We start from the raw sequence: 25,611 nt of genomic DNA, 5'->3' as shown, positions 1-25,611 counted from the left end.
TGTGGAATGTTCTCATCTGAAAAATAGAGAAACGACTTCAGTTTAGCAGGATTATAGTGAGTATGTCCCATTCCTGAAGTCACACAAGACTGCTCTAGCTCTTGCTTCAGGCGTACTCAGTGGGGATGGCCACTGCCATCTTGTAAAACTTGCGTTCGAAGTCTGGCGTGCTTCATGGAGCCCAGCAGCTGAAGTAATGACCTGCCAGCAGCCTCTGCCTTGCACAGTAGTGGCTTCCATCGGGCAGCGCGGCTGTCAGGCAGAAGAGCAGCACCCGGCAGCCGCCGGCAGGAAGAGCAGCACCCGGCAGCCGCGAGCAGGAGCGGAGGCACCGCGACTCCGAACGCCGCCAGTCCCGACTCCGTGTGACGTCATCTGAGCTCGCGGGTCCTGCGCGGCCGGAAGTCGGCTGTGGCGGACCGCCGCAGCGGTCCGGGCTCCGGAGGGCGGCCGCCGCGATGCCTTCGTCGCGACCGGTCAGTCAACTCGTGGAACTGTGAGTCCGACCCCCGGGCGCCCACGCCGGCTCCCAGCCCCTTCCCTCCACTACTTCACGCCCGGCCGGTTCCCGGTCCTTGGCCTGGCGGGCCGCCGAGGACCGTGGTGCACCGCGGGACGGGCGGCTCCACCCGATGCCCGGCTACAAAAGGAAGCCCTGGCGAGCGGGCGGGCTGGCGGGCGGACCTCCGCTAAGGCCGTGGCAGTTCACGCCGGCGATCCCAGCTGGTCTGGACTCTGAAACAGGAAGATAGCCAGGAATTCGAGGCTAACGGGGTTATGTTGTGAGACACTGCCTCCCCAGAGCAAATAAGCAAAACCTTGAAAATTCGTGGAATTTTCCTATCTCGGGGAGTCTTAGTGAGACTGGGCAGACTGGGCATGGTGGCCCCCACTGCTTGAGAGATGAAGGAGGATCAAAAGTTCAAGGTCCTCCTCACCTATAGAGTGAGTTAGAGGCTGGGCTCATTGTTACTTATTGTTTCTTAGAAAACAAAAACAAAAAACCAAACCAAAACAAAAACCCAACAACAACAAAACCTCCAAGAAAAATGGTTTAGTATTGGAAGCTGCAAAGACGTGTTGGTTCCCTTGATGGGTCTGACATTACATGAGCAAATGCCTAGGTTCCAATCTTTTCTTCTGTATTGCTTTGTTACCCCTTGAGACAGTGTCATGTAGCCCATGCTGGCCTCCCTCTGTGTAGCCAAGGATAACCTTCAACTTGCGATGTTTCTGCTTCCATTTCCTGAGTGCTGAGATCACAGGCATACACAACTATTCCATACACTGCTGTTCCAAGTCTTCTGCACACCAGACAAGCGCAACGCTGACGCAGTTAGGCTGGCCTGAGACTCAGAACGGCCAGTCTGACCTTGAACTTTTGAGCCTTCTGCCCCTGCCTCCCAAATGTTGAGATTACAGACTTGAGTTATCAACACCAGCTTGTGATTTGGCTTTTGGCTTGCCATTTATCATAGGCAGGCCTATGTGGCAGAGGATGACCCTAAACTCAGGAGCCTTCCTGCCTGTACTGGCAGAGTGCTGGGATTGCTGGGATGCACTGCCGCACTCGACTGCGTGGTTAGATCTTAAAACTGTGCTTAGTGGGAAGAAAATAAAGTAACAGTCAAGAAAATTTATTGGAAACTTGGAAATAAAAAAAAAATGAGCACGTGATTTGCAGTGTCCTGACTCGGTGTTGCTCCTCTCTTAAGGGCCCATTTCGTCGTTAGGTTTAGTTTGTAACCCTTTGGGAAGGAACTACAGACTGAAACGAAAAGTTGGCGAAGCAAGCTGGTTCTGGTTTGTAACGAAGTAAGGCTCTTGTGTTGGAGTAGCATTCAGCTCTGTCTGCCCCCTCCCCCCGCCCGCCTCCTCCCTGATCAGCACCTTGGCTAGCACTACCTTTTGAATCTGACCTGTGGTGATAATCTTGGAGTACCGGCACCAAGGAACGAGAAGAATCAGAAGCTACCCTAAAAATGTGAAGGTTTGACCAACTGGGAAGGGAGGGTGCTGATGAAACTTATGAAAAAGGAAATACCTTATGGGGAAAATATATTACAACATCAGGTAGAAGTGTCAAGCAGACAAGTGGAGTGTAGTATTGAATCTAAAAGCGCTGGGGGTTGCAACTAAGATAGGTGACCAACTCAGTATAGATGACAGGTAAAGGCATAATGAGGGTGCAAGGGAAGACAAGAAGACTCAAGGATAGCTGAATCCTTTGCTTTGTTTTTGTTTTGTGCCACTAAAGATCAAACCTAGAGCCTTTCGCTTGATAGTGTTCTGCCACTGAGCTACATCCCTACCCAACAGGGTAACTGAGGCGCAGGGCTGGCAAGCAGTGGTAGCTTCAGCATAAAGCACACCAGCCTTTCTTTTGGTGTGTGTGTTGCCCCTTTGGATATGACGATGGGTCACAGCCATCTTGATGGAGCATCCTTGATTAGTAATGAATTTAGAGTCTTTTCTGTTAAAGGCACGAATTTTTTACATGTATTTTTAATTGCCAGCTGCAGTTTCCACAGTCTGTAGACCGAAAGAGAGGTGCCTTTAATTACTAAGAGCTGTTGTTCCTGTTTTGACAGGTGTTTCAGCTTGCTGGGTTTGAAGGCGTGAGTGGTACTTCTCACATGGTATCTGTGTGCTATGGCACTAGGGTCTAGGGCCTGTTACACTTCCTCTCCCATATGTTTCTTTCAGCATCTAATTCTCATTATCAAACTATCAGATCTGCAATTTGATTTTCTGTTATTTACATATAATAGGTTAGATTTTTACTTTGTTTGTTTGTTTGTTTGGTCTTTTGAGACAGGGTTTCTCTGTGTAGCCTTGGCTGTCCTGGACTCACTTTGTAGACTAGGCTGGCCTTGAACTCACAGCAATCCACTTGCCTCTGCCTCCCAAGTGCTGGGATTAAAGGCATGCACTACCACCACCCAGTTTTACTTCGTTTCATAGAGGCTGGAAAAAAGATATAAGATTCCCAGATCAGAGAAGAAAAAGGCTATTCTTCATAGCACTCCAAGCAACAGAGTGTTAGCTTGTTCCTAGAATTCACAGGGTGACACGGAGCCCAAGTGGAAAACTGCACATATTTGGGGTTACCCTTAGAGAAACACACACTTTTTAAAAAATATAGCTTCACTGTACTAGGCAACAGGGAACATACTGTTTTACCAAGCTGTAAGGAGGCTGCCCGTTTCTCTTGGAAATGACACTCAGAATTGCCTGGTGCGCCAAATGATCTGTGTCCACAGAATTAGGAGCCGTTGCTAAGGAAGTGAAGCAGGAAAACAAGCATGGAAATTAGGAAAAATACAAAAATGCCTATTATTATTCAGCATTGTGCTAGAAGTCTTAGCCAGAGCTATATGACAAGGGAAAGAAATAAAAGGGATGCAGACAGGAAAGGACGAAGTCACGTTATCCTTGCTGTCGATGTCAAACCCTTCACTTAAAAGGCCTGAAGGACTCTACCAGAAAATCTTCAGAGCTGATAAACACTTTCAACAAAGTAGCAGAATCTGAAATTAACATATAAAAATCAGTCGCCAGTTGGGCATGATGGCTCATACCTTAAATCCCAGCACTCAGGAGGCAGAGGCAGGCAGATCCCTGCAGGTTTGAGGCTACCCTGGTCTACACAATGAATTCTAGGCCATATAGTGAGACCCTGTGTTTAAAACAAAGCAAACAAAAGTAGCTTCCTATGTACCAGGAACAGGGGCTGAAAAGGCATTGGGAAAACAGCCCCATGCACAATAGCTGCAAAACTTTAAAACACTTAAAGTTTTCCCTTACCTGTGGCTAGGCAGAGTTCATGGAGAAAGGGCTATATTACAAAAGCAAAAACAGTTTACAAGTGCAAAATTCAATGACATTGTGGTAGTTTGAAAATGGCCCCCATAGGCCCAGTGTCACTCCTCCTGCTGCCTGCTGATGCAGGTGTAGAATCTCTCCAGCACCATGACTGACTGCATGCCGCCATGCTTCTTGCCGTAAAGACAGTGGACTGAACTTCTGAACTGTAAGCCAGCCTCAATGCAATGTTCTCTTTTATAAGAGTTGCTATGGTCACAGTGTCTCTTCACAGCAATAGAAGCCCCAACTAAGACAGACATTCTTCATAGAAAAAAAAATTTTAGTCCTAAATTTTATTTATTTTTAGTTATTTATTTGGTTTTTTGAGACAGGGTTTCTCTGTGTAGCCTTGGATGTCCTGGACTTACTTTGTACACCAGTCTGGCCTCGAACTCACAGTGATCCGTTTGCCCCTGCCTTCCAAGTGCTGGGATTTAAGGCGTGTGCCACCACTGCCCCGCTAGTCCTAAATTTTAATAATTTATTTTTATTTTATGTGCACTGGTATTTTGCCTGCATGTATGTCTGTGTGAGGGTGCTAGATCCCTTGGAACTGGAGTTATAGACAGTTGTGAGCTGCCATGTGGGTTCTGGGAATCAAACCCCAGTTTTCTGGGAAAGCAATCAGTGCTCTTAACCACTGAGTCATCTCTCCAGCCAAAAGTTTATGTTGAAGCACAAAGAAAGACCCAAATAGCAAGCCCGTCTTGAAGAAAAAAACAATGTTAAGGGCAAGGGAGGTAGCTCAAGGCTGCCATGCAAGCACAAGGACCTGAGTTCAATCCCCGAAAACTACTTGCGAAGGCAAAAGCAGGAGGATCGGAGGATCCTTGGGGCTTGCTGGCCAGCCAAACTAGGTACACGGGGAGACCCCAGACCAATTGGAAGCTCTGTCTCACAAAACAAGGTAGATGACCTCTGAGGAGGGGCATTCAGGTAGCCCCTCTAGCCTGCATATACACTCCCTTAATATTTGACAAAAGTGTCTTTGATGTCTCTTCTTGGTTGTCAACTTTACTACATCTGGAATTAGCTAAAACCCAAAAGGCTGGGTCTATATGGGATTTTTCTTTCTTTTTTTCTTTAACTTTATTTTTTCTTTCTTTCTTTTTTGTTGTTGTTATTGTTGTTGTTTGTTTTCTCAAGACAGGGTTTCTTTGTGTAGCCTTGGCTATCCTGGAACTCACTCTGTAGACCAACCTGGCCTCCAGTTCACAGAGATCTGTCTGCCTCTGCCTCCCTGAGTGCTGACATTAGTATATTAGTATATACCAAAGACCAGATGAGACAGCCAGCTTTATGGACTATAGACCACCATTGATGAACTAGCTGGACCACAGCCTGTAAGCCATTCTAATCAGATATGTGTGTGTGTGTGTGTGTGTGTGTGTGTGTGTGTGTGTGTGTGTGTGTGTGTGTATCTTGACTAATACAGATTTTGGTGCAGTTGGGTGTGCTAAGCGAGGCTTATTCCTAGGAGGAACATGGAAGACGGCGCTACTGAGAGCAATTTGAACTCGGGGGTACTCAGCTCAAGAAGCTTCAGAGAGGAAGGATATTAGTAAGTGGCCTAGAGACCATTCTTAGGATATTTTGGCAGAGAATGTGGTTGCGTTCTGCCCTTGTCCAAAAAATCTGCCTGACACTAAATTGAAGAGTTTTGGCAGAAGAGATTTCAAGACAGTCTGGTGGTGTTGCCTGTGTCACGTGGTTGTTAGTCACTCATACAGATTTATAATGAAAAGGGAGCGAGGCTGAACAAAGAGAAATACCAAGTGTACAGTTTGAGAAGCAAAAGGGGCCCCAGGAAATATACTAGATTTAAGTCCAGTACTCAGGGAGATGAAAGGTTTTTTTTAAGCCTGATCCTAAATGGAGTGAAGGGCGTGCTGACCTCCAGCTGACCTCACCCAGCTAAGCTTCCACCTTGTGAAGAGAAACGAAAGAGAAGCTTAAGCAATAGATAGAAGCATCAGCAACAAAACGCTGATGCAAACACAACTGAAGGAGGGGGCCAAGTTCTAGCCCCAGCAAGCAGAAGAAGTTGGCAGCTTCTGCCACCTGGTTCTGGGTTTGGAGTCAAGGAAACAAGAAAGCAGTTATAGAATCACCATTGTGTGGAGATGAATCCTGGTTTGTGTTAAAGACCCCAATATGTTGTAGGTCAAATGAAAAACTTGTGGGACACCTGACAAGGGAAGCTGCACACCAAGTGTGAAACCAGCCCGAGAGAGAGAAGTATGTTGCAGTCAACAAAACTGAATTTGCAGTTTGCCCTGCTGGTTTTTCGTCCAGTGTTTCCTCACTAGGCTCCCTGTCCTCCCTTTTGGAACAGTGATGTGTGTGCTGAGCCGTTGTGATCTACCTTTTGATTTTGATTTTATAGAGAGTTAACAGTTAAGAGATTGCCATGAGTCTCTGAAGACACTTTGAACTTTTACACATTGTTGGGACTGTGATAGACTATGGGGACTTTTGAAGTTGGACTGAACGTAGTTTTGTATTATGACATGGGCACAAATCTATGGGGCTAGGGCCAGTCAACATAGAACTCAAAAACAAGTAATTATCAAGGGCTAGAGAGATGGCTTAGTGGATAAAAATAGATGTTGCCAAGCCCAAGACCCAAGTTCAATTCCTGGGAGCCACACAGTGGAACATGAGAAATAACTCTGGCGGATTGCCCTCTGGTTTCCACCTGTGTAGCATGACAGGTGTGCCACACACATACACCTAAATACACCCTGACACATACACCTAAATAAATGCATTAAAAAAACAAGGACAAATACTTTTAAAAATCAACCATAAATAATCCAGTCAGTAAATGGGCTGGATTAAAACCTAGGCATGGTGACACAGGTCCAGTCCTTGGGAAACTGAGCCACGTAATTTGCGAATATGCCAGACTAGATTACATAGTGATGCTTTTATGAAACAATATTTTAAAAGGAAGTGCAATCAAGTGTGTTTTGTTTTTGTTTTCGAGATAGAGTTTCTCTGTGTAGCCTTGGCTGTCCTGGACTCTTCTCTGTAGACCAAGCTGGCCTCCAACTTACAGAGATCTGCTGCCTCTGTCTCCCTGATTGTGCCACTGCCCAGCTTCAAGTGTGGTTCTGTAAACCCAGCACTGAAAATACTGAAGCAAGAAGATTGCTGTGAGTCTCAGGTGGGCCTGGAGTCCATAGTAAGACCTTGTCTCCAAAGCCAAAACAGAAAAAAAGTGTGGGCTGGGGGAAGACAATGATCAATAACAGAAAAGGGCACTCATTGCTTTCCCAGTAGTTTCATAGGAATAGGTGTTTTGTAGCAGTTTCCTTGAAACTGAAACACTACAGGAAGCTCCTTAAAACAGGAAGTCCCTGAAACTGACTAGATTTACTATGCTCCCTCCCTCCAAGAGTGAGCAATACAAATGGCTGAGATAAACTCTTAGACAAGCCAAGGTATGTAGAATTTGAGACCAGCCTAGCTGCCTAGAAGGGGTTTAGAACAACTGAGTCACTTGAAGAGGATGCTCGACTCTGTTGAGCTGCTTGTAGACTCTGGAGCACACTGGAGCTTTTATGAGCTGGAGTTCATATTGGGGTAGGTTTTGGTGATGCAGCCATCTTGAGTTAATTCTACTCCAGGAAGTGACCCTCACCCATATTCCTATAGTTAACCACAATAAAACTCATGAGATGTCATCTGCACTTTGGTGTGTTGTGGCCTTCCGATCTGGGGTAAGTTATGTTCCATCTCCCCAGGAAATATTTCAACATAACAGTAGGGAAAATGGTAATACGTGGGAAAATGACCAATAATATTCATTGCTGGAGGGATGTAGAAGAAAAAGACCCCTTCAGTACTGCCAATAACAATCCAGTCACAGACTTTCTAGAAAACAATCTGACTGACAGTATTGTTACCATACCACAGAACAAATGCTTTTCAAAAGGGAAGTAACTAAATAAGATACCCAGTGAAAGTTACAGCCATTACAAAGGATGAGCCCAACCCTGATATACTTTGAAGGGTTTTCACGAAGGAGTGTTGAATGAAAAGGACAATTCTGAGGAGTATCCTGGGATGCTGTCTTAGGTAACCATGAGGCCCTCCCTTCACGGTGCCTTTGTTGTGTTTGTGTAGGGCTGTGTATAGAAGCACAGAGGAAGACAGAATATGTCCTGGATTAACATAAGACATATGGAGGATGGATAATGGCAGATGGGGAAGATGGAAGTAACCAAAAGTTTGCACTAAAAATGATCATAAGTGTAAGATTATTGTCATTCGTGAGTTAAAATCATATATGGTGGTGTTTGTAGAGAGGATTTGTCATCGCTTGACACAAGAATGAGTTTCTCAGACGGCTAGAATTTGAGGCCATAAGACATGTTGGTCACATTGCTTTAAAAGAAGCAAACTAAATCCTCTCCCATCCTTGCTGGTCATTTCTACTTGTGTTTGTGGTGCTGAGGATCAGACCCAGACCCAGACACTAGAAACGTTAAACTTCATCCCCAGCTGCCACTTTGGTTAAGTGGGAATCTTTGGGTCTAAGAAACAAAAAATATTACAGATTTTTATTAATTTCTACTTATACTTTGGGGCATTTTTTTCTTTTTAAAATTGTTTAAATTTGTTTATCTATATTTTATGTGCATTGGTGTTTTGCCTGCAAAAATGTCTATGTGAGATTGTCAGATCTTGGAGTTACAAACAGTTCTGAGCTGCCATGTAGATACTGGGATCTGAACCCCAAACCTCTTGAATAGCAGTTAGTCCCCTTAACCACTGAGCCACTTCTTCAGCCCCCTGAAGTGCTTTTTAAACTTCATTCTTTAGAGAAATGGTCAAAGTAAAAGGCTTTAACATATTTCTGACAAAGAGCAATAATGTATGAAGGAATTGAAGGACTCAGGTGCCCCGGCCCACGGGGTTTTCAACACGTACCTGTGGAGGGGGTGAGCGAGTACAGGGACAAGAGACACAAGGAAGGAGAGCAAGTCAAGGGTCTGATCAAGCTCTCAACCTTTATTTTTCACACAGCAGTTTATAAAAGGTAAGCAATGAAGAAATGAGGAGATCTTCGCGAGCTGGTCGTCATGACAGTTTAACCGCAGGCTGTCCCAAGGCACCAGATGTCCTAAGTAATTTCCTGTAACCCATCTAGTGATCTTATCTCAGCATCCTGTTTCTCAAGGCAGCAGGCCAGGAGCTGGGCTCTGGTGATTACCCACAGACCTTGGCTCCTGGCACACAGGGTGTGGGCTGAGCAGTAAATTCTAGAGCCGACAGTGGGAACAATAAGAAGAGGTATGAGGAGCATGTGGCCTCTGCTAGCTACACGTCCCAGGCTCTAGGGTCAGGGTTATTTCTGGGCATTATTCAGGGACAGTGTTCTCTACTCAAAGGGATTTCTGTGGTTTGCTATTATAAGTAAGGATAGGTCAGGAAACCCTGCTGCACGCTGCATTCATCAGATGCACTTATCCTGATACATGCCATGTGCCAAAATGAAATCTTGACTAAACTATCCTCAGTTGCTTCAGGGTCTTAGTGGCTGCCTCTTCTGGTAACTGCACATACAGGTAACTGATTTGTACTCTCCATAAATCTTTGTGGCTGTAGTTTTTTCTCTAGTCATTCAGTGTTCACATAACTTTTTAAAAAGTTATTTTATGTGAATGGGTGTGCTGCTCCATCTGTATATACGTCTGTACACATACATACCTGGTGTCCATAGTGGCCAGAAGAGGACATAAGATCCCCTGGAACTAGAATTACTGATGGTTGTAAGCTGCTATGTGGGAATCATACTAGGGTCCTCTGAAAAGCAGCTAATGATCCTAACCAGTGAACTATCTTTCCAGTCCTGGTTTTAGTTTTTTTGAGACAGTCTCATGGTTAGTTTCCAACTCACTTAGGTTAGCTATGAACTCTTCTTTTCAAAGACAGGGTTTCTTTGTATAGCCCTGGCTGTTGTGAAACTCACTCTGTAGACCAGGCTGGCCTTTTAACACACAGTGATCCTCCTGTCTCTGCCTCCCGAGTGCTGTGATTAAAGGCGTGCACTGCCACCACCACCATCTGCAGCTGTGAACTCTTAATCTCTGACCTCTGCCCAGGTTCTGGGTGAAAGACCAGAAGAACTAAAATTGCATTTCAGAGTCACTGAGGCAAAGTTTAAGGAATAGGCCTACTGGCCTGACCAAAGACCAGGCATGATGAAGCATAGCCAGCCAGCTGTGGGGAGGAACTGGCCTTGTTGCATTCCTGTCTGATTATCGGAGATATTGTTGCTGGGGAAACCAGCCCAGAGGGCCCCCTTAGCTGTTACTAAAGCCACGTAGCCTTGTTCCTCAAAATAACACAGAATGTGCTAATTGCCCCTCTCCCCTAGCAACAGCCAATCAGCACAGGACAGGACATTCCAACTAAAGCCCGAGACCAGATGCTTTCCCAGGCAAGGGAAAACAAAGAAAACCAGAACCGTTTCTTGTTTTGGCACCCTCTCATAACCAGTCATTTTAAAATACAATATCCCCTTTTGTATCTTAACCAATAGATGCTTGCCAGGCTGGAATTCCCCTGCTTTAGGTGCATTGGGAGGGAAGGGGATCTATAAATTACCCTCAACCTTGATACTACTGTGTTGGTGCTGGTTGCGAGCCTGCTCAGGCTGCTAATAAAGATCCTCTTGTGCTTGCATCAGGCTTTGTCTCCTGGTGGTCTTTCGGGGTCTCGTGAAACAGGCACAATACTGGGATTATAGGCATATACTACCATGCTCTTATTAAAACATTTTAATGAAGTCAAACATTTTGGCAACATACCTGTTGTTCTAGAATTCTACATGTAAGGCAGTACAACTAGGAATTCTGGGTCATCCTGTGTCTCACATAGTACTAGGCTACATGAGACTCTTTTAAAGCAAAAATTTTAAATGCATATTGTTAAGTCCGAAATCACTGCTTAGAGACCACCACTCAGCACATACAATCTGCAAGAGTGTTTTTATTTCGAGAAAGTAAGAATCCTGCATACAAGGGTCAGCCATTTTACAAATTGGTGATCCTGGATGTCAACTTGCAGGTCTTTTTATGTGTAGAGAGGGGAATTACAGCAAGAGGTAGTAATCTAAAATCTGATTGGTGGGCAGCAAGGCAGTCACATTGGTGGTTTATTTGTTTGTTTGTTTGTTTTGTGGCCTGGGCCCAGGTGGCCAGCAGACCACATTCTTGTGTCGGGAATGTTCAACCATAAGATGGCATACCAAACCATATAGGAATGCCAAGCGCAGATGGCCAGGCTTGGGATACAATTTCTCCATGCTTCTGTGACTATCTCCTAACTGCCTTTTCTCTGATTGGCCGCTCCTTGGGTGGGGGATTTTTCCTGGAACTGATGACTTTTCAGGGTCAGGCCTAAGTCAGGCCTGGTCTTGTAATGGAGACCAAGTTCAAAATGGAGGAAAAAAATTTCTCCTTTCACACATATATAACAGTAACTTTTATTTGCCTGATTTACTTGTCATTTCCAAAGCTTCCTGCCCTCATCTGCTAACCTAGGCCTAGTCCTGGAAGCTTCTAGCCTCTTTATAGTCTAACCTAGGGCTAGAATGTTTTCAGCCTCTGAGCCTTACTGCTGAATCAGCTCACCCTTTCTAGTTCTTCCTGAGCTCGGGGCTGGCTGGGTCAACTCAGGTGTTCTGACTCAAACTCCTCTCCCAGCTGACTTAATTAATCTGGTTTTTCTCTTGGCCTCTGAATTGCACTGGCTGGCCTCAAATTAACTCTAGCAATCTGTTGTAATCTCATTCCTCTCTTCAACCTCTCCCAGTAAAACTGCCTCCTCTTTCCCTTATTATCTGTGCTGCTCTCATAAGTAATTTACCTTTCCTTTCTGTTGGACATATTGTACCCTGTTAAATCTTTCTCTGATTCTTCCTTTTTCTGCCACTCAACTAGTCATCACTTTCAAACATGGCACTTTCTTCTACAAAGTTATTTTTTCTTCACTGCTTGGGATTAGAGGCATGTACTACCATGCCTGGACCGAAGCTTTTCTTCACCTTGAGCCTGCTCTGTACCAGACTATTTAGGTCCTGCTGCAGGATGTGGCTGGCATGTCCTCCCCTCTACCTAGGGGCGGGGCTTCCCTTCTCCCAGAGACTCACTATATAAACCAGACATTTTGGGTTCACTAGCCCCCATTTGCCCCCCTTTACTGCTCTTGTCCTTTCCCCACCTCCACGCCCTCTCTCCTTCCCCTCCCCCCACCCCAGTGTGCACTCCCCTCCTTCTCCCCCTCCCGTGCCACTTCCAATAAACCTGCATTTATATATTGTAGCTTCACCACCAGTTAGCTCGTTCTGCTTATTTAGTCAACCAGGCTGGCCTTGAACTCAGATCTGCTTGCCTCTGTTTCCTGGAATTAAAGTCGCACACCACCACTGCCCAGTGTGTCTGCATTCCAGCCAGGTCCCAGAGATCTAAAAGGTCTTTGGATGTGGTGATCTCTTGCCAGAGTAGCCACATTCTGAGTTAAAATTCCTGTACACAGATTGACAACTGGTATACAGAGGGAAAGTAGCAAAGGAAAAATCTTATCATATATAACTTTACATAGGTAGTGGTTATGAATCTTAAATACTATTTTATGAAAGGACTAAGTGCTGACAAGCAGTATTGGTAAGTGGCAGCTTTGTGCAGATTCAGTGTAATTTACTATAGTGTGTTTGTATTTCAGATGTCTTCGGTGCCTAATAATCAATATTTCCAGATACATATCAGATATTAAATATTTGCCTCCCAACATCAAAGATAGACTGATTAAGATAATGAGCACCCGAGGTCGGATAACAGATTCCAATATAAGTGAGGTAAGAATGTATAATTATAAAAGTTTATTTCATTGTTTAGACTTAGTTTCAGACTTTTTGAACAAAATAAAAGGTATATAGTATAACTGTTAGTCATTTTAAAAAGTTTTTATTTTTAATAGTTTATTTATTTGCATTGGTGTTTTAGCTGCATATATGTCTGTGAGATGTGGTCGGATCCTCTGGAATTGGAGTTAAGATAGTTGTGAGCTGCTATGTGGGTGCCAGGAATTGAACTCGGGACCTCTGAAAGAGCAGCCAGTGCTCTTAACCACTCAGCCATCTCTCCGGCCCCAATTGTTAGTCATTTTAAAATGGCCTGAGACTATGATTTAAGAAGCTAGTACTCAAGCCGGGCGTAGTGGTGTACTCTGTGGTCCCAGCATTTAGGGAGACCCAGGCAGCCAGATAGCTGTGAGTTTGAGGCCAGCCTGGTCTACAAAGGCAAGTCCAGGACAGCCAAGGCTACACAGAGAAACCCTGTCTGGGTGGCAGGGGGAGAAGCCAGTCCTCACCTTTAGATGTATCCTGTCTTCTATTACCCTTCCTTGCTTTTTTTCTACTCCCCTCCCTTTCTCTCTCTACACTTAAATATACATTAAAACCTTTTTATTGTTGTTGCTGCTTTTGAGATAGGGTCTCCTGTCCTGGATGGCCTTGAACTCACAGAGATATGCCTGCTTAGAAGTTGGGCTGTTGGGACTGGAGAGATAGCTCAGTAGTTAGAGTTCAATTCCCAGCAACCACATGCTGGCTCACAACCATCTATACTGGAATCTGATACCCTCTTCTGGTGTGCAGGTGTACATGCAGATGGAGTACTCAAATACATAAAGAAATTGGGCTGTTATTTATTGGTCTCAAGGAAACACTGAATAGTAGCTCCCCAAAACAATGGGTATGCACTAACTACCCCAAACAATGAGGGACACTTGGACATGGTAGATTACATGTGTGATTTCAGTACTCAGGAGATTTGTCATGAGCTTCCAGTCAGCCTGGGCTACATAATGAGTTCTAGACCAGTATGGATTATAGGGTTAGACTTTGTCTCAAAAAAAAAAAAAAGAGGAAGAGGAGGTGGAAATGGCTGAGCAATTAAAAGTGCTTGCTCCTTTTCCAGAGGGTCAGAGTTCAGTTCACAGACCTTCCAACTTCTGTGCCTCAGCCCGCCGGGGTTTGACTAACGCTCGGGAGGAGAATTTTCCTGTATAGGGACAGAACACTAGACACGAAGAAGGGGGCAAGTCTGCATTCTGATCAAACCCCATTTATTGAAAACTTTCACAGAGTTTATATAGGCACAGAGGCATGGGTATTTGCGTAAGCAAGGGTTGCTATGGATACCTAACTCTGGAATGCTCCAGTAAGTGTCTACCTTTACGGCTGCTATAATTGCAGAGAGAGGAATTCTAGGAAAGTCGTGAAGGATCTGGTTAGTCAGGAAAAAGCTCCCAGAACTGCTGCTCGCAGGCAGCTGGCCTTTAATCTGATCTTATCAGTAGTCTTACCGGAAAAGGAGTAGCTTGGGGGTCTAGAATCACCAGCCCCCACAATAAACCACAACAGGTGTCTAACTGGCAAGCCATGACAAGGTCAGCTGGTTTCTGGTGAATGGCAGACTGCTGGAGAAATAGGAACCTAGGCTCTGACAAGATGGCTGAACATTGGCCATGTAGCCCGTCCCCTACACTTCTGGTGACTCTAGTTCCTAGAGATCCAATGCCAGGCCTCCTTAATCACCTACACATACATTTAAAAAAAAATCTTCAAAAGGCTTGATGAAGCCAGTACAGTATCTCACACCTTTATTCCCAGTATTCAGGAGGTAGAGGCAAGCAGATCTCTACAAATTTGAGGCATATATAGTCTAGGTAATGTGTTCCAGGACAGCCAGGGCTACATAGAGACTCCGTCTCAAAACAACAACAAAAACCCATGGTGGTATTTACCTCTAATCCCAGCATTTAGGAGACTGAGGCAAAAGGAGCAGAAATTGAAGGCCAGCTTTTTCTAAACAGTAACTTTGAGGATAGCCTGAGTTATATGAAAGTGTCTCAAAAACAAACAAACAAAAAGGAGACTGGGGTTCAGTAGGGAAGATGCATGCCAGGCAAGCCTGATGACCTGAATTCAGTCCCAAAAGCCCAGAGTAGAAGGAGAGACTTGACTCTCCAAAGTTGTCCTCTGACCTCTACATATATAGCGTGACATAAATGCACACAGATGATAATACCAATGTAGTAATAGTAACAGTAATAGATTATTTTATAACAAAAGACTGCAGTATATGTTATAAAGAAGTAATAGTAGGGCCAGACATGGCAGTACATGTCTTTAATTTCAGCATTAAAAATGCAGACGCAGACAGATCAGTATGAGTTCAAGCTAGCCTGGTCTGCATAGAGAAAGCCAGGCCAGGCAGAGCTAGCACTCTGTATGAGTAAATATCTTGCCTATAATATTTAATATCTATTAGACATGTTGGGGACACTAAAATTTATTCAGTGGCTAAAACATGAAGAAGTGGGAGCTTTCCCCTTAAATCAGCTTGTCACTCTCAAGGGCCTGAGTATTACAGATATAGGGGAAGAGTAACAAAAGGGTAGAGAGACTAATAAATATATTTTCTGGGAGTAAGCAAAGATCTTCCAAGAATTCAGGTGCCACCTCTGCTTATTCCTTTTGTGACCTGGAATTTCTGGCCGTGGTGGCTGGTGAGCATCTTTAACATAAGTGATATCAGAAAGACTAGACAACTCTAGGTCAAGTTAACCACTTCAATATTATTTTGGAAAAAAATATTTCTTAGATGTTCAGCATGTCTACACATAGAACTGTGTAAGAGTTAACCCAAAGATGAAGGCGACAGAGGAAACAGACATATATGGAGACAGACTGTGGCGCCCGCGCCACCCTGGTACCGAGTCGAGGGTGAGGGACTGCGGATTTAACTCATGCACACACACACACACAATCAGACACAATAACACAGCGGGTCCTTCGTGCTAAGAGAGCAGCAGCCACAGCAGCAGCCGCAGCAGCGGTTTATTATTCGTCTCCAGAGTTCCAAAGAGCCTTCTTACAGGCAGCAAAACAGGAATCCGCCTCTCAGGTGAAATCTCTCAAGAGGTAATCGCACACAGGAGGAAAAGTCTCGAGGAAGGGAGGGGCGCGTTCTCAGAGCAGTAAACATGACTAGCTAACCAAGATAAACACAGACATGGAAGCTGCTAGAAAGAGGACATGAAACAGCAAGACAGGCAGGCAGCCCAGTCTGGCCTGGTTCCTACACAGATGTCAAGTGTCCCATTCCATTCCACTCAGCCAGCAGACATTTGTAAGCTAGCAATACTGGTCAAGTCCCTGCACAGTAGTGGATGACACAATCCACAGCCAGATGTGTTACCTTCTTCATATTGCTCAGCTATGTGACCTCCAAAATTGGTGATTTCACTCAACTAAGAGCTGGAGATGCTAGAGGAATTGCTGGGGTTTTTCAGTAACAGCAAAGGAGAGATATGTGTCCTAAGGGATTGGTTCTTCCTGTACGGTGCTGAACATCAGATATTAGAATGAGAGTGTTTCAAGGGATCAGGTTTTTTTCTCTGGAAACAGTACCTGCTGAACAGAAGGACATAGTCGAGTTGAGTGAGTCAGAGGAAGATGCCAGTAGAGATGCCAACACTGCGGCTGCCCAGGCCCGGCCGATCTCTGCACCAGCCATTTCAGCACTGAGGAATTCAGGCAACAAATGCTGCATTTCCAGCTAGATGCTAATTTGCTTTGTTTGGGTTTTTATTCCTGCTTTATCTTCACCATGAGAGTTAAATCTTACATTCTTAGCTATGTTTTTCGTCAGCTACTAACCTGTTATAATCACCACATCACTAACTATGGAAGACACGAGTACAGAAAACTTAATTTGGGGACCAGAGAGAAAGCTCAGAGTTGCAAAAGCTTTTTTATTTTGCAATTATTTTTTTTTCAAAATCATGTATTTGTTACAGGTGTTACATCCTGAAGTCCAAAGATTAGATCTGCGGAGCTGTGATATCTCAGACTTGGCTCTCCAACACCTGTGTAAATGCAGAAAACTGAAGGCACTAAATCTCAAATCCTCCAGAGAACATAGAAATAGCATAACTTCAGAAGGTATGTTTACCATCACTGAGTGCGTGAGCAGGCCAGTGCTTAGCACCTGGTAAAATTTTGGAGCAAAGAAGAAAAAAACATCTAAGAGTAGAGCTTGAGGGACCAGCAAGGTGGGAGAGGGCAGAGGGAGACGAGCAAGGTGCCATGGCCTACGTATGGAAATGCCAAAATGAAACATTTCTTTATATGTTAGCTACATTTTTTAAAAAAGCAAATATGAGGCAGACATGGTGGCACATAATTGTAATGCCAGCATTCACAGAGGCAGAAGCAAGAAGATCATTGCAAATTTGAGGCCAGCCTGGTCTACATAGTGAATTTCAAGCCAGCCTGGGCCTACATAACAGGAGAATATGAAGAGATAAAAAGCAAAACAAAACAAAACAAAAACCCAGAAATTATGTTATCAGTAAAACTATTCACACTAAGGAAAAAATGTCAGAGTAAAGATGAAAGCAGTTGGCTCACACCTGTGGTCCCAGCACATAGTGGCACATGTCTTTAATCCCAGCACTCGGGAGGCAGAGGCCGGCGGGTCGCTGTGAGTCTGAGGCCAGCCTGGTCTACAAAGTAAGTCTAGGACAGCCAGGGCTATACAGAGAAACCCTGTCTTGGAAAACCAAAAAGAAAAAAAGAAAGTAGTCCAAATTAGAGTTGTTGTTGATAAATAACCATTTAAGAAACATGGTAAGTCACTGCCATATATTTTAAACATATTTTAAAAGATACTGCTACATTTTAAGCATTTTGCCGGTTACAGTACAAGACATGGCCATTTGCCATTTGGTTAAGGTTAAGGTTTATGCTGTTACCTGGGCACGATAACAAACGCCTGTAATCTCCGTATTCAGGAGGTGGAAGCAGGAGATGAGTTTAAGGCCTGAGCTGGTTGCTAGTTTGAAGTCAGCCTGGAATACAATGAAACAGACCAATTGTTTTGGATTTTAGAGCTGGCAAGGCAAGCAGGACTTCAGGACTGAGGGAGGGTCTGTAAGAGGAACCAGGTGGGGATTTTGCGAGCATGACCCTGGAAGGAACAGGTGCTGGAACTGAGTGAGAGGAAGGTAACAGGCCACATGGCAGGACACAGGCAGTGAAACTAGCTGAGAATCTGCCTAAGTATAGTGAGTGCCTAAGCTTTTATAAGTAACAGTAAGTCTCTGTGTCTTTATTCACCCACTGCTGGATCCTAGAGAGTCTCAATGTAGGTCTTACTATGTTGATGTCGGCTGGCTTGGTATTCACTATGTAGACTAGTGTATCCTGAAACTCTCATTTGTGGGAACTGGACAAGGCTAGCTTCCCTGAGCAGACGCCCCCTCCCTGTCCTGTGCTCAACCAGCTTCCCTGGGAGCTAGAGGAGGGGATCATTTCCCTGAGATCCAAACAAAAGCTCACCTTATCAGGTTAGGGCCAGCTTCCCCTTACCCCATTGACCCGTAGTGTGACAGCTACAGCAGATGAAATGTCTAGATAAGAGTTCCCCTGCAGCATGACTCAAAGCTCCCCTCCCTGTACCTTATCAGTTAAGGCCAACTTCCCCTATGCCCCTTACCCAGTTATGTGATGCCAAGGCAGGGAAAGTCCTACTTGCAGTTTCTGCCTTTAAAAACCTTGTATTCTAAGGAATCAAGGCTGCCCACCTTCCTCAGCCTCTGGGGAACCGACAGTCCTTGCTCTGGAGCAAGATCAATAAAAAAGACCCTGTGTACATTGTATCTGGCTGTTCTCTGGTGGTCTGTGGAGGTTTCGTGACTTGGGCATTTCACAGTAATCCTCTGGCCTCAACCTCCAGTATGGTTAAGGCACTTTGCTGTCTATTTAGGATCTCACTCTGCAGGCTTGGCTGGCCTCAAGCTCACAGAGATCCTTCTGCCGTCTACCTCCTGGGTGCTGCGAATAAAGGCTTCTACCACCATTTTTTTTTTAATGCACTCTCATAATAGCAATAATCATCTGATTAAGATGATTGAAGTGGCTCTTACTTACAAAGCCAGCACTTGAAAGGTGAAGGAAGCTGGGTCAAGAGGCCAAGGTCATTCTCAGATACACACTGGCTTTTATTACATGATACCCTATCTCAGAGAGAGAGAGAGAGAGAGAGAGAGAGAGAGAGAGAGAGAAAAGAAGATGAAGAAGAAGAAGGAAGAAGAAGAGGAGGAGGAAGAGGAGGAGAGGGAGGGAGGGAGGAGAGAGAGAGAGAAATCAAATAAACCAGGCAGCTCTATAAGACTGTCCAGTACCAAAGCCAAGCACTGTGAGGCAGGCGCAGCTAAAGAGATGGCTCAGCGGCTGACAACACTGGCTGCTCTTGTAAAGGAACCAAGTTCTCTTCCAGCACCTACCTGACCGCCTACAGATGTCTGTAGCTCCAGCTCCAGAGGATCTAACACCTCTTCTGGCTTGGCCTCCTTGGGCACCACATACACATGTCGCACAGACATACGTGTAGGATAAACATCTGTACAGATAAAATAAAGTTTAAAAAATGGCTGTGCAGTGCTGGAAGCCAGCTCCAGCAGTAAGTTTAGTGCTCCAAGGAGATGTGGAGTTGGCAACTAATGTGAAGCAGGTACACAAACACACACACACACACACACACACACACACACACACACACACACACACACACACACCCGGTGGGTGAGGCAAGGCTCCAGCACCTTTATTTTTTCTCGTAGTCCTTATATACCTTTCAAAATCCCTCATGCAGATAAAAGTCACATTACATTTTTTTTTCAGGGTTTCTCTGTGTAGCCTTGGCTGTTCTAGAACTCACTCTGTTGACCAGGCCGACTGTGAACTCCACTTGCCTCTACCTCCCTGAGTGCTGGGTGCTAGAGGCCAGCTCTAGACCAAGAGTGGTTGCAGCATTAGTGGTGGCTATATGCTTTAACTGCCTTTCTGGCTGGTAGCCTTGCTATTTACACTTTAACTCTTAAACTTCCTGGCTGGTAGCCTTGCTATTTGATGCCAATGGTTGCAGTGAGAAACTCTCTATAGACTTTAACTCTTAAACTCTCAGGGTCCGCTGGTCACCTGAGAGCATCTAAGCAGGGTCAAGAGCCTCATCAATTGAGCTATCCAAGCCTCCTAGTTTTCCTGCCACCAAAACAACTCTCTATCTATAAAACCTTTTGTTGTTTAATAGCAGGAGGTCCTAATCAACTAAGCCAGGTGGCTCCTTCAACTCAGAGTACAAACTGTGACAGCCATGACAGTTTCCTGCTGTAAATAACAAGGGGTTGTAAAAAGAAAAACCTTGTTTCCTTTCAACATAATGGCCAGCAGTAAACAGTGGAGAAACCTAATTAAGAAGGCTTATTATCATGTACAAAATTTAGATGCAGGCAAAAGCATAACACACGTTTGGCAGACAAAGCAAACAGATTTTTAAGAACCTCACGCACATATGCACACCTACTCACATACAATCAATAGACAAAACAAGGGAGCTCCCAGAGAAACCATTCATCCACATATATGTAAACATAAATAAATAAATAAATATACATATACCTGTATACATACATAGACAGTATATACAATTAGACATATAGACAGACACATTCATGGATGAAGCAGATGGCTTCAACAACTGTTTAATTCTGTCTTGGGTTTTTGGGGTTTTTTTAAATTACTTTTTATTTTTATGTGCATTGGTGTTTTGCCTGCATGTATGTCTGTGGATGTCAGATCTTGGAGTTAGACAGTTGTGAGCTGCCATGTGGGTGCTTGAATTTGAACCTGGGTCCTCTAGAAGAACAGTCAGTGCTCTTAACTGCTGAGCCATCTCTCTAGCCCTGTCTTGGGTTTTTTGTTTGTTTGTTTGGTTGGTTGGTTGGTTCGTTGATTGATTGGTTGGTTTTTCCAAGAGAGGGTTTCTCTGTGTAACAGTCCTCTGGGCTCACTTTGTAGACCAGGCTGGCCTTGAACTCAGACATCGGGCTGGCTTCCAACTCACAGAGATCTACCGGCCTCTGCCTCCCAAGTGCTAGGACTAAAGGTGTGTGCCACCATGCCCACCACCCCACGCCCCAGCCTGTGTTGGGTTTGTATACAGTCTAATACAAAAGCTCTCTATGTATGGAAAAAAATTACCTCGTTCTAAAATAGATACAATTGCTACATAAAAAGTGAGTTACAGTAGGACTCTTGACCCTAATATGAAGTGGTGGCTTTCTCTAGATGTTCACTGTGAGCTCAAAGCAGTTTTATCTTTTTCTTATTTCAAATGTACATTGTGTGTTCAAAGCAAGAGGTTTTTATGTCAAGGTTTTTCTAAGGAACAGGTCTGTCTTGTCTTGTACAGATAACCATTTATTCTTTGTTTCTGTATTCATATGCTCTTCTCATTGCGGTGTACACCTGAGCCTTATCCTTGGACTAAACCTGAACGAATGCATTTCCTTGATTATTAATTTGTTTCTTTTTTTTAACAATTTATTTACTTATTTAGCATACAGTATTCTGCCTGCATTTGTGCCTGCCTGCATGTGTGCCTGCCTGCCTGCAAGTGTGCCTGCCTGCATGTGTGCCTGCCTGCCTGCATGTGTGCCTGCCTGCCTGCATGTGTGCCTGCCTGCCTGCATGTGTGCCTGCCTGCCTGCATGTGTGCCTGCCTGCATGTGTGCCTGCCTGCATGTGTGCCTGCCTGCATGTGTGCCTGCCTGCATGTGTGCCTGCCTGCATGTGTGCCTGCCTGCCTGCATGTGTACCTGCCTGCCTGCATGTGTGCCTGCCTGCCTGCAAGTGTGCCTGCCTGCATGTGTGCCTGCCTGCCTGCATGTGTGCCTGCCTGCCTGCATGTGTGCCTGCCTGCCTGCATGTGTGCCTGCCTGCCTGCATGTGTGCCTGCCTGCCTGCATGTGTGCCTGCCTGCCTGCATGTGTGCCTGCCTGCATGTGTGCCTGCCTGCCTGCATGTGTGCCTGCCTGCCTGTATGTGTGCCTGCCTGCCTGTATGTGTGCCTGCCTGCATGTGTGCCTGCCTGCCTGCTGGAAGAAGGCCCTGATCTCATTATACATGTTTCAATCTTGTTTTCCTTCTGGGTGTAATTCACATGGAGGTTCACAGAGTGCCTACCAGTTGTTGCTAGACCACAGGAGGGTTAAATTACTCAAATCAAGTCAGAAATTCTATAAAACCATCATCAGGGATCATGAAATCATCAGTTGGTTTAAACAGCACTATTTTTCCCCCTGGGACAGGGTTTCTCTGTGTATCCCTGGTTGTCTTGGACTTGCTTTGTAGACCAGGCTAGCCTGGAACTCAGAGATCCACCTGCCTCTCCCTCCGTGGGAGCTGGGATTACAGGCGTGCACCACCACGCCCTGCTAAAACAGTGCTATTTCATTAAGTACATCTTCAAAATAATCTGCAGGAAATCTGCCCAACAGAGGGTCTCTGCCATGCCAGACACAGGAGATAAGCCTGGAAAGACAGTTTAGCAACAATAAGCCTTGAGGCAAAATCCTTGGGGGCTTGTCTCACCAGGGATATTCCCATTTGTCAGCCATGCAGAACCAAGTGGGCTACCTCCAGGAATCTCCCTTGCTTTTGCCAATCCAGCACGTGATTGCTCCCAGCAGTTGGGACTAAAGGCTTGAGCCACCACCTCCCAGTTGAGTCACTTTTTAATCACGAGTTTCAGTTACACGTAACGATGACAAGTTTCATATTTAAAAAAAAAAAGGTTATCTATTCTAAATCCCACACCTGACCACTCACTTTCCCATGCATGTGGCCTCTTTCCACAATCTATCATCTATATCCTAACACAATAGTTTTTCTGTTACAAATAACAGAATTTGAACAAGCCAGATATTTTAAACAACCAGTTATCCATCTACCTAGTCATTCATATATATATATAAAATTTATTATTTTTTTTCAAGATAGGGTTTCTCTGCGTAGCCTTGGTTGTCCTGGACTCGCTTTGTAGACCAGGCTGGCCTCGAACTCACAGAGATCTGCCTGCCTCTGCCTCCCGAGTGCTGGGATTAAAGGCATACGCCACCACACCCGGCTTATATTGTTTTCTAGGAAAGTAAATTTATAGTTAACAAGAGAACTTTAGGTCAGAGATCTTTTACTTTTCTTGAGAAACAGAAAAAGGAGAATCTATTCAGTTTGCAGGCTATGCAGTACTAAGTCCTCAAGGTGCACATCAAAGCTCACCAGCAAATTTTAGTTACAAAACCAGGAAAATCAGATTTTACAATAGACACACAATCCACAGTGGGCACTAAAACTTAGCTACTGTCTGATAATTAGCCTGTCCCCTGTAGGTAAAAACTCTGTAGCTCTTAGCAACTGGGCCCTCTGTTCTTGTTCTCTCTGGCCTTAGCTGGTCTTCCACTAAATAACTAAGAATGTAGCCAGGCATGGTGCTGCACGCTTGTAATCCCAGCTCTCTGGAAGGCAGAGGCAGGCAGATCCAGATTGCTTTGAGTTCCAGGTCAGCCTGGTCTATAAAGTGAGTCCAGGACAGCCAAGGCTATGAAGAGAAAAACCAAAAAGAACAAAAAACCCTAAGAATGTGCATTTTGTTTTTTTTTTATTTTGTTTTGTTTTTTCAAGACAGTGTTTATCTGTGTAGCCCTGGCTGTCCTGCATCTGACTGTAGACTAAGCTGGCCTCGAACTCAGAGAGATTCACCTGCCTTTGCATCTAAGTGCTGGGATCTAAGAATGTGTTTTAATACACTCCACAAAGTAGCTGGCAAAACACCCTGACCTGATTTAATTAATAGTGCATAAAAAGCACCTTGGTCTAATCTTCTTAACCATGCATAATCTTAAATTTTTCTCAGAAATCTTCAGCTAAATCATTAATCTATCTGAGTGGCTTTGCTCTTTGGGAAATCACCTCTATTGTGATGTGTTGTGATTGCATTGCCTCATGGGAAGTCCCCTCCCGCCCAGGATATTCATGCTATGCAAAAAACAGTGACCAAGGCAGCATCAAGTGCAGTAATGGCTTGCGGTATTAAGGGGCCTTCAAGAACCAGGACCCTAGGGTTTGCCTCTTCTGTTCCAGGTGTTCTCATGTGGCTCTGCTGACCACTGAGGTGCTTTCCTCGGGCTCCAGTACTGACTGCAGCTCCCACATGGCTGTATGCAGTACATGTTTTATATGCAAACTATTTTCTCAGAGTAATTACATGAAATAGTGGATTTTTATATTTGGTTTAGGTTTCTTCTTTTTTTTTAAATCTAGTGTAGATTATTTTTCTATTTAGGATTTGAGGTGGGTTTTTTGTTTTGTTTTTGTTTTTTCAGTGTACTAAAGAAGTACTTAGCTGGGTATGGTAGCCTATAATCTCAGCACTCAGCGGTCTCCCTTGGGCTTGTGTGATGACACTGTCTTAAAGATGAGAAAGGGAGGAAGGAAAAACTTATTTGCATTAGTAGATTTTGGATAACTGTTTAGCTAGTTGACTTTATTTCCCAATCATTTTGGTTATCCACTTGCAATATTCATAATACTGTAAACAAGTCCTGAAATGTTAACATGAAAAATAACTCATTAAGAGGAACTCTGAAACAGTATGGCTGTTCCAATAGCAAATGAGCGACTTTCTCTATATCTTACTCTCCATATACTAGCTGGACCTTTTTCACTTTATTTATTTTGTGGGTGTCCCTGTGGGGGTCGGAGGACAGCTTGGGGAATTGGTTCTCTCCTCCTACCATGTGGGTCCCAGGGATTTAGCGCAAGAACCTTTGCTTACTGAGCCATCTTGTGAACCCCAGTTGGATTCCTTATTATTCAATTCAGTCCTGTCACTATGTACTTGGAGTTAGCATCGTATTCCATCATTAAGTCTGCCTTGCAGGACTGTCTCCAGTTCATATGGGCCGTCCAGTAAGTACTTCTGACTAACCAGCTATACAAAAGTTCTGTGTCTTAGAGTTAGGGTTTCTATTGCTATGGAGAGACGCCAACTCTTATAAAGAATTGGGGCTGGCTTACAGTTCAGGGGTTTAGTCCACTATCATCATGGCAGGAAATATGGTGGCATGCAGGCAGACATGGTGCTGGAGAGGGAGCTGAGAGTTCTACAGGTAACAGCAGGAGAGAGTGAGCTTCTAAGCCTGGTGTGGGCTTCTGAGACCTCAAAGCCCAAACCCTAGTGACTAACAAAGCCATGCCTACTTTAGCAAGGCCACACCTCCTAATAGTGCCACTCGCTATGGGCCTGTGGAGACTAGTTTTACTCAAATCACCACATGCTACAACTTGTTCCTTCTGTCAGTGCGAAGCTTCCTCCATGTTGTCTCAGCTGGAGCCATATTTGGTTTAACTGACCCCACACTCCTTTTGTATCCTTGCCATGAAAAGTCCCATGGGAAAAGACCCAACCCTGTTCTAGAAACTCTTGGTCAAAATGCCCCAGCTAACTGCATGGTTTTTGGGGTTTTGTTTTGTTTTAGTTTTAGTTTTAGTTTTTCAAGACAGGGTCTCTCTGTGTAGCCTCGGCTATCCTGGACTCGCTTTGTAGACCAGGCTACCCTCGAACTCACAGCCATCCACCTGCCTCTGCCTCTGCCTCTGCCTCCCGAGTGCTGGGATTAAAGGCATGCGTCACCACTGCCCGGCTTTAACTGCATGTTTTTGGCTTCTGTTAAACTGCTTGTTTCTCTTCCCCCTGCAACTGCCAAACATGATATAGTTTTTCTTTTTCTTTTCTTTTCTTTCTTTCTTTCTTTTTTTTC

The 25,611-nt window shown here is 44.7% G+C and overlaps 1 protein-coding gene across 2 annotated transcripts in view; it reads left to right on the top strand.

Annotated features, from left to right (window-relative positions):
• Positions 1-325: 325 nt before the first annotated feature.
• Amn1 (antagonist of mitotic exit network 1 homolog) overlaps positions 326-25,611 on the top strand; it is a 44,237-nt gene continuing 18,951 nt past the window's right edge. The window contains exons 1-3 of one of the 2 annotated variants that reach the window (XM_051155623.1): positions 326-476; positions 12,604-12,736; positions 16,747-16,891. In XM_051155623.1, the coding sequence (XP_051011580.1) occupies positions 12,695-12,736; positions 16,747-16,891 (187 nt within the window). In that variant the 5' untranslated portion in view covers positions 326-476; positions 12,604-12,694. Of the gene's footprint in view, positions 497-12,603; positions 12,737-16,746; positions 16,892-25,611 lie in introns of both variants that reach the window. The other variant, XM_051155622.1, reaches the window with a different exon arrangement.

This window comes from Acomys russatus, chromosome 13 (assembly GCF_903995435.1).
Source record: "Acomys russatus chromosome 13, mAcoRus1.1, whole genome shotgun sequence".
In the NCBI taxonomy this organism is placed as follows: Eukaryota; Metazoa; Chordata; class Mammalia; order Rodentia; family Muridae; genus Acomys; species Acomys russatus.
Note: the sequence above shows the minus strand (reverse complement) of the source record. Positions and strands in the feature narration are given on the sequence as shown.